This window comes from Euwallacea similis, chromosome 15 (genome assembly GCF_039881205.1).
Source record: "Euwallacea similis isolate ESF13 chromosome 15, ESF131.1, whole genome shotgun sequence".
NCBI lineage: Eukaryota > Metazoa > Arthropoda > Insecta > Coleoptera > Curculionidae > Euwallacea > Euwallacea similis.
This window is the reverse complement of record NC_089623.1, coordinates 3972110-3981757: the sequence shown is the minus strand read 5'-3', so window position 1 is coordinate 3981757 and position 9648 is coordinate 3972110. Positions and strand designations below refer to the sequence as shown.

Sequence of the window (9648 nt, the reverse complement as noted above, 5' to 3'; positions counted from 1 at the left end):
TACAAGCCGTCTTCATTTAAAACTTGAAGGAAACAAAAACAAAAACTTTCTATACGCTACATTTCCAAGAATCGAAACTCTATAGCTACACATCCTCGAATTAGAATTTAGAGCTGTTAGTTCGTGCGGCGGACGCGAGTGGCGTCACTCGCCAAGGGGCGTGGTCGATTCCCCTCGAAACTCATCAAGGTTCTCATATCGCGTCAGCCAATCCGCAGCCTGTCTCGAGCTTGCGTAGCTATGGTGACCGTATCCGCTCACTCGGCATTGGTTGGCCTGTTCCTATGGCGACTACCCTCCCCTCACGACACTCTGTTTGACTACCTAAAGCTCTTGGTACTTCACATCGGCTTGTAGTATCTAAGTAAACAGGCTGCAAGGAGTATTTGTTTTTCCAATCAGTGCAGGTTTGGAATACCTAAAGTGTTAACTTGTTTGTGAAACCGTTCGTGATGTAAACAATGAAACAAAACCTCCGACGACAAGTTAAGATCGAATTGATTGTTTCGAACCGTAAGTGCGCGTAAAGACCTTTCGCGTGTGATGTTTGATGATCTTTTTTGCTAGTGCAATTTTACAAGAAGCAAAATGTTGGCAACACAAAAGCTTTACCCCGACGTGAGCAGCATGGCCACATCTGCCAACGCCATGAGCCCCATGACGCCTACATATTCCATGAATTCGATGTCTTGTGTTTCGATGGCGTCCATGAATTGCACCCCACAGGCTCCTATGTTCGGGTCCAGCATGTTGTCCACAGATATGACCAATAACAACATGGCTATGAACTCGAGAATCCATCAAAGGCAGCAATTTTTGAACGATTCTCCCCAATTGGGTTACCCCGCCATCGGATCACCAATATCCCAAACAGCCTCCTGCATGGCCACCCCAATGTCTGGAATAACGAATTATCAGTTAAGTAGAAGTGATCTAAGCGGCGGAGATACATCTCCCAATTCCGCTCTGCAGAGAGCGAGGACTGAGAAACCTTACCGGAGGTCCTACACCCACGCCAAGCCACCATATTCTTACATATCCCTAATCACCATGGCGATCCAGAATAGCCCCCAGAAGATGCTGACTCTGTCGGAGATATATCAGTTTATTATGGATTTGTTCCCGTTTTATCGACAAAATCAACAGAGGTGGCAGAACTCAATTCGACACTCTCTCTCGTTCAATGACTGTTTTGTAAAAGTGCCGCGGACCCCGGATAAACCTGGCAAAGGGTCGTTTTGGAGTTTACACCCCGATTCTGGAAATATGTTCGAAAATGGCTGTTATCTCAGGAGGCAAAAACGCTTTAAAGACGAGAAAAAGGAAGTAATAAGGCAGCAACATAAAAGTCCGTCGCACCACAGTATGGACAACAGCAACAGCTCGGGCAAGAAAACTCCTATGCATAGCAGTGAGGATAAATCTCATCAGCTGGACAAACCCGCTGAAAACAACCTGAGTTCCATGATGAACATTCATCCGAGCAAACTGGATGTGGAACAGATGAGCCTGCTGAATGCCAATGATTTGAATATGCATCAGCAGCATCACCACAACATGACCAACGAAGAACTCTCGGCTATGATCAATCGCAACAATCATCTGGCGTTGAGTGAGCACCAGGCGATGCTGCAGCATCATAACAGTCTAAACCATCACCTCAAGCAGGAACCCACGGGATACACTCCTTCGAATCACCCATTCTCGATCACACGGCTGCTTCCCACTGAAAGTAAGTCAGATATAAAAATGTACGCTGATATGGGCTATGGCTACAATACGTTAAGTCCTTTGCCTAACTCGATACACCCACACGCCTCGTTAGGTAACGATTACTATAATAGCTCTTCACTCTATCACACACCAACGGGGGCTACTCCTTTGTGACAATATCCTCTAGCCTAGAAACAATTTTATTTTTGACCTCGAATATACCATAAATAGTGTCCAGTTTAATGGAACTCTTGTGTTTGTGGCAGTCTTTGAAAGGACATTATTCGACAGACATCCCAGGAAAAACATTCCCTAAATTCAATTAAAGTTGTGACCTTTGTTGAAGCTGACTTCTGTAGTGCAGTGTATATATTTTTTACATCCTCGAAGGACACGCCAGTTCAAGGCGCAAATTAAGAGTGATATTGTTAAAAATTAATGTTCACACGACATTCGATCGATCCTAAAAATCTCATAAAGAGCTTCGATCTGCAATTTATATTGTCTCAAGTTGAAGTTGTGTGGGTCATTTAAAAATGATCGTATTTGCCTGAGATCAGAAGATAGTGGAGGGCTTTGGCGAATGAGGGTATTTTATACGAACATTTTTAAGTGGCTTACATTTTTCTCGCAATTTAAGTCCTCGGTATATAAACATATAGAGTAGATAGTTTGAATTCAAAAATCAAAATTTTTTAAATATTCCACTCGTAAGAGAAAGAGCTGAAACTCATGAGGAATTTTCTCAATTTTGTTGTCTGTTTTGTTTTTTATAATTCTTTTAAATCATGTTTCAATAATCTGTTTAAAAACATGTAAAATTGTACATATACAAATGTTTGTAAAGCTGTATAAAATTCTTAATTCTAATATATTGTGATGTTCGTTATGAGTACAGTGCACGTTTTTAAGATGCAACAGAGGAGTTTGCGGACTTGCACACCATGTTAGATTTATTCAACTCGAGTAATGAAGTTATAATTGAAGGAACGAAAAGTTTTGCAGTTAGAGTAAATGAATTTTTAAGTCTTTTTAGTTAGAGTAAAAACTTTTTCTCAAAATTTAAAGATTATGAACGCGTTATAAGTTAAATACTTCCCATTCATTTAAAATAATTAAAACGGCAAATGCAATTAAAATAATATACTCTTTTGAGTTATTTCAACAAACTTTTGAGAACAAAATATACCACAAGTCGAACGCTCATAATTCCAATAGAGAGAACTTCGAGTTGAAAATTTTTAACGTACGCAGAAACTCCTATGTTGAGCATTAAAAAATGCGTTGTATATGTATATTAAACTGATATGGATATGTGCAACTGACGATGTGAACTACTTGTACATTTTTGAAATATTGAAAAGTATATAATTTATGTATAATAAATTTTTTGTCATAATAAATGTTTCACATCATACCCACGTTTTTTCTTTTTGGAGTTATAGCGTTTGATCACGAGTATTAATTACAGGCGTGAGATATTATTATTGCAGTCATGAGCACAATTTATTACAGAGTTTGATAAGATATTTTAAAAAATTACAGTATCAGGAAGAGTACCAGAATTAAATGGAAATTCAGATAAAAAAGTGGATTCTCTGCGATAAAGATTTTTTTTGGACTATCGGTTTTGAAAGGAAATGCGCACTTATTACTTACTAAGTAATTATATAACTATTTAAAATCCTTGTTATACAAAATCTCCGTTACTGATATACAATTTAGGGAGTGTTGGTATGTCGGTATGCGGTATCAGATAATTGGAAAATATGGTTAGATATCATTAAAAAACCTCAAGGAGCTGTTAAAACATTAGGTGCACGTCTTGGATAAATTCATTTGCTATCATGGGGATCTTTATTTCAAAGAGTATATTGGAGTAATGTATAATGAAATAACGCCAGAAGAGGAATGTAGAAAATAACTAGAAGAAGGGATATGGCATAAGATGCACGAACTTAAGCGAAAAAACTTGTTTATACTGTGCGACTCAATAGCAACTAAAAATTTACTAAACAGTTTTTTAATATGGCTGATATGTGACGTAGCTTTATGCTATAGTTTTATGCTATAGTTTATGCATACTGACATAGCATTATAGAGTTTAATATCGCTATAGTATGGACCATGTCCATGTATTAGTAGTCTATCCAACGCGAGGCTGTACTTAATACTTTGTTAATACAATTAGTAATTGAAATAAATTCACTAAAAAATACTCCATTTTTAAAATAGAACAATAAACATTCCTGAATGTATATAGCTGGTGGCATTAGTAATCTGAGCTTTTTAAATAAACCCCTATAGCTACCTCTTATGGACATTTCATTGATTATTTTAACCGCTGCTTTTCGACAAAGTTTGCATGATAAATTAACCTTTTCGTTCGATTATTCATCTAATTGCTGAGTACTCGAAAGTTGTAGCAAACCTTATTAATTTTCGAAACCACATTGTCATTATACCTTTCCCAAGACAAAGTATTATCTAATATAAACCCAAAAACTTTGCAAAATGACTTAAACAAAAGCTTTTCACTGTAGGTCCACGTTTATTTTCATTATTGTATAAGTTTGCTCTACTTGTCCGAAATATCACAGCGTTAGTTTTCTTGTTGTTACTTAGGACTTTGCTTTCGGAAAACCAGTTATTATCCATAGGCAATAAGGAATCAGCTTCCCGGCAAAGCTCATTACAGTTCATTCTCGCCATTAAGGAACTAGTGTCATTAGCATTGTTAATAATGGTACATGATTTATTGGGGTGTCTGATACCTGAAATATCATAAATATGTGTTCACAAGAGTAATGTACCCAGTATGGTGCCTCGGGGAACTATATGATTCATTATAATGTTCTCGGTTTACATACTTTTATTATAACTTTTCCTACAATAGTTGTATTTGGTTCCTATCAGACAAATACATACTATGAGATCATTTAAATTTCATATCTATCCAGCTGTGGGATTTTACACAAGAGAAATAGAAGATAAAAAGCTTTATCACATGTGGCAAAATAACGTTGAAATTAATTTTTGATAAAAGAGCCGGGTAAGGTTATGTTACTTTATTTACTTTTATCGACATGCACTACCGTCCATACATATTTGTCCACATCAAAATTTTCATCTAATCATATTATATCTTAAGGTTTCCTATAGGTATTATTTAAAACTAATTTTGAATATAAATTGCCTTTATTTTCAAACTTAATCTTAAACATTAGCCTTGTCAATACTTTATCAACCTTTATTTTTTTATAATTGCTGCACATAACCGTGGCATTTTTTCAAGTAACTTTATTGGCGTTTCACTTAATATTAAACGCCATGCTTCTTGCAACATCCTCCACAGGAATACCTGAGATGATGGACAGTCGCTTCTTATCTTTCTGTCGAGCTCATCCCACAATAACTCGATGAGATTAAGGTCAGGCGACTATGGTGGCCACTCCATCACCTCAAGTTTATTTTCGATTTTTAATTGATTCAAGTAAGATTTGCACAGTTTGGAATTATGTTTCGGATCATTGTCCTGTTAAAAAATAAATTTCTGCCCGACAATAGGACGTTCAGAGAGTAACATTTGCTTTTTTAAAATTTCTAAATATTGTTTTCTTCATTATTCCATCCATTATTCTTAAAACTAAAAATTATTGGGGTGGCCAAATACTTATGGACGGTAGTGTACGTTCTTTTCTACAACAAACTTCATAGCTGACTAGATATGAAATTTAAATGATCTCTCTGTATAATTTATCTATTTACGACAATTTACCTTTATACCAAGGTTTTCAAGTTTTTCTATGAGAATTTTGTGGCTTAAGACATTAAAAGTCTTACATAGATTTTGAAATATACTTATGGGTATATTTTTTTCCTCTAATGAGATTAATATGTTATTAATAAAAGTAAACAAAGCCGTTCGTGTTGGTTCCCTTCACATAATCATGCCGATTATCACTAAATGGGTTGTTCGCCTTTAAGCGATCAATTATTCTGACACTAACGACTTTCTCGAAATTAGTTACTTCATTCGGTGGGTAGGTCCTGTATTTGTCCTCAAAATCATAGTTATTTTCTGATGTCTGCAGATCAGCTCGCCTTTGATTTATTGTCTGATTTTCCAATTTCGTTATTACAATATTCCCTTTTCTTGTTATGAAGGATGTCATCCTAATTTTTCTTTTTTTCACTGTATGAACTTTTGAATGAAAAAAAAACAACCTAATTCCCTGTTAGATTTTGAACCTCAGAATCGACCTACCGTTAATTTGTCTTACACAAATTTTTAACTAACGCTTCTTTCAGCAGGAAGCAATCACTGGAATACTCTAATATGTATTAATAACCTCTAATTTAACTGAGCAATTGCCACAGACATTGGAATATAATATTTTATAATTTTTTTTAAAACCAATTTAGTATTACTTATTTATATCATCGAAAACCCTTTTTGTGTGGCAAGCATTGTTATGTTTATCTACAACGTCCACTCTTAGTTTCTGAGCTGTGTGGTCAGAGATGTAGCTATGTAGGACGATGCACTCAAGTGAATATTACATATCCGTAAATATTTTATCAATGCATGTAGAACTATGGCTATTTATTCTAATAGGTACGTTTATAACAGTCCTCAAGTTAAATGGAGGTCATGCGATCTTGAAAAGTTCTTAAAGTCACCCTTTAGAACAATAGTCTTACCTGCTCGGGAATAACGCTGTATACCTCTCTCTCTCTCTCTCTCTCTATATATATATATATACATATATATATATATAAAGGTGTTTTAGAATAGTATGTCATACATTTTAGGGGTGATTCTATAAGTAATTTTGAGAAAAAAGTTTATATGAACCTAGGTCCGTTTTAGCTTTCTGTCTGAAATACAGGGTGTTAAATTTTGCTATATTTTTTGTTTTTTTTTTAAATAAGTCCGGACCTGCATTTAATATTTTTATCAAACTTGGTGGGCATAAGTTAGGTGTAGAAACATATCTTTTGAGAGAAAAAGGAATTTTTAATTTTTAAATTGGCCAAAATTATAGAGACAAAAGAAACATGGCGAAAATTCACTTTAACATGTAGGAATCCAGGATAGAGAGAAATTATAATATTTCTTTCAAATCGAACAACTTGTTTGTTTATACATATAAACATTTTTAACCCTTAAAAATTCAAATAATACAAAGAAAAAATTCCATTAGAAAAAAATTTAGAAATATTACATACAAAACCTTATTCTACCTTTAAATTTGAATTTTTCACTGCAGTTTTGAATAAATATCTGAGTATTTATTATTTGAAAAAATGGTGCGTGGAAAAACTTATTCAGCAGACCTTAAAAATTAAATTATGAGCCTTTATACCAGTAGCATAAAATAAATTAACATTGCTCGAAATTGGCAAATTAATCGATGTATTGTTTCAAAAATAATAAAACGTTTGAGTTTCTGGGTCCGTAATACCGATACAAAATCTAGGAAGGCCAAGGTTAACAACTAAAAGGATTGACAGACAAATTATTAACACTTCTTTTATCAACGAAAAATGTTAAAGCGCCTCTTGAATTTGTTCGTACCCACTTGAATTGGACTACTGATTAATAGAAATGGGTGATTTTCAGTGATGAAACTAAAATGAACTTATTTGGTACTGACGGAATAATGCGTATAAGAAGACCTGTTAATGAAACATTTAATAAAAATATGTTTTGCCAACAGGAAATACAGTGGTGGATCAATACTAATGTGGGTGATGTTTCTTTAGTTTCGAGATGGGTCCTTTACATAGTATTCAGGAACAAATGGACCGTTTTATGTATTATGGCATTCTCAGAACTAAAATAGTGCCATATTTCGAAGAAGTAATGACATTAAAGCACCTGTTTCAGCATAATAATGATCCTAAACATGTGTCCAAATTAGTAAATGAGTTCCTTTTGAGAGAAAAAGTGTAAGTATTTCAATGGCCATCGTAATCTCCCGATCTAAACCCGATCGAGAATATATGGGAGATTGTACACCGTAAATGTCGGGAAAGAAAATGTAAAAATCTTGAGAAATTCTTTGAACACATGTGTAATGTTTGGTCTTCAATTGGCAAATCTATTATTGACAATTTAATTAACTCCATGCTCAAAAGATGTGCTGCCGTAATTCGAACAAAGGGTTATCATACAAAATATTAAAAGAAGTTTTTGCAAGTTTTTTTAAATATTATAATGGATTAATTAAAATATTTCTTTAATTTTGGCCAAGAGTTTTTAAAATTATTTTTTAAATTAATAATATGTATTATAGATAAACTTGCAAATTCTATTTAGAAAGTCACTTAACATTGGCAGTAGATTATATATTTGGAACAATTTAAATTATGTGAAAGTTGTAGCAAAAGAATTTTTCTACATAAATTGTTTCTATAATTTTGGTTAATACTGTATATTATATATGTATATACAACCTTGGCCAAAAGTATTTTAATGTCTCAAAAACTTGCTAAAAGTGATAGAAACTGTTAATTTAAAATAAAACCAAAGAAACGTTAGAAAGAAGGGCTATTTTTATTAATAAAAATAAATATTTTATTGCCTTCCTCTTAGAAATAATCACTGTAAACACCTTCCGAGACATTAACACTACAATTTTTCGTCATATTTCTGGAGACGTTTTTTTTTTCACTCCATTTCCAAAAGTTTGAAAAGACTTTGTTTGAAAGCTATATTGTGTTTTTGCATTTAGTTCTTCAAATATGACTACAAGTGCTCGATAGGATTGAGGTCTGACTACTAGGCAGGCCATGGAAGAGATGGGTTGTTGTTTTCATCCAATCACCTCATGTTGATCTTCGATTTATGGCAAGATACAATTATCCTGTTGAAACTGAACACCTTCTATGTTGAGATCACCAAACAGTGAACGATGGTTGAAGAGTCGCTTCAAGAGTTTTTATGTACGTCGCACTATTCATACACCTTTCACAACGATACATTTCGCTGATACCACTGGCATTCATGCACCCCTAGATTATAATACTTCCTCTTCCCTGTTTAACAGTTCCAATCACGCATTCGGAATGGAATTCTTCATGAACTCGTTGACAAACAACCGTGATATTCGAAGTTAGAAAAATCTTTAAATATGAGAAAATCAGCCTTACAGAAAAATGTCTTGTGACGTTTTTTCTCAAGCACATAGAAAATCCAGATAGATAACAACTTTTTATGTGCTTGAGCCCATTTCAATCTTGCTTTCCTATTTTTTTTAGAAAGCCAGAGACATTTCCTGACTTTACAACTTCACAAACCTGCTTGGTTTAATCTTCTTCTCATCGTCAGAGCCGACATGCTTTGTTCAACTTGCTCCGAAACTTCGAGTGCTGATTCTGAAGATGTTTTTTGAGGATTTTTCAAAGACGTCCGAACCAAATTGTAATCTTCCAGAACAGTAGTGAATCTTCCACGGTCTGATTACAATCTATTCTCGTGCGTATCATATTTTTGTAGACGTTTTAGGGCATAATAAACAGTGCCAATTGAATATTTCAACGTCTTTGCAATATCGCGGTAAGATTTTCCATGTTCGCGTAAACATAAGATTTCAATTCGTTTTTTGAGGTGGAGCCCTCCAGTTTCAGCCATAAGTCAATCACTCACTCAAATTTAAAAATATAATAATGAAAGCACAAAAATTCTAAACGAAACATACAACGAAGTTTTATCATTTTTACTTTTTTATTTATCAAATTCTTCGACATTCCGTTTTTATGAGAAGAATGTTGTTTTGGATTTTTAAATTGAAATGTAATTGAGTTTGGAAAATCCTCATTAGCTTTATCTACATTCCTTTTGCATACCTAAAATTTTATTCGTAATTTTAAGTGTTGAAATACTTTCGGTCAAGCCTGTATATATATAGGTTATTTCCAGAAAAGTGG

The 9648-nt window shown here is 34.0% G+C and overlaps 2 protein-coding genes across 2 annotated transcripts; one reads left to right on the top strand and one right to left on the bottom strand.

The window, feature by feature from the left end:
* Window positions 1–235: 235 nt before the first annotated feature.
* On the top strand, window positions 236–3130 carry fkh (fork head). Its single transcript, XM_066397420.1, has one exon. It carries the CDS (start codon window positions 589–591, stop codon window positions 1885–1887), a length of 1299 nt encoding a protein of 432 aa, XP_066253517.1. The 5' UTR covers window positions 236–588; the 3' UTR covers window positions 1888–3130.
* A 5822-nt stretch (window positions 3131–8952) lies between these two features.
* Window positions 8953–9352, bottom strand: LOC136413781 (uncharacterized). Its single transcript, XM_066397485.1, has 3 exons — window positions 9220–9352; window positions 9019–9177; window positions 8953–8966 (listed from the first exon to the last, which is right to left on the bottom strand). The coding sequence occupies exons 1-3, from the start codon at window positions 9350–9352 to the stop codon at window positions 8953–8955; spliced, it is 306 nt and encodes a 101-aa protein (XP_066253582.1).
* Between the last annotated feature and the right edge of the window lie 296 nt (window positions 9353–9648).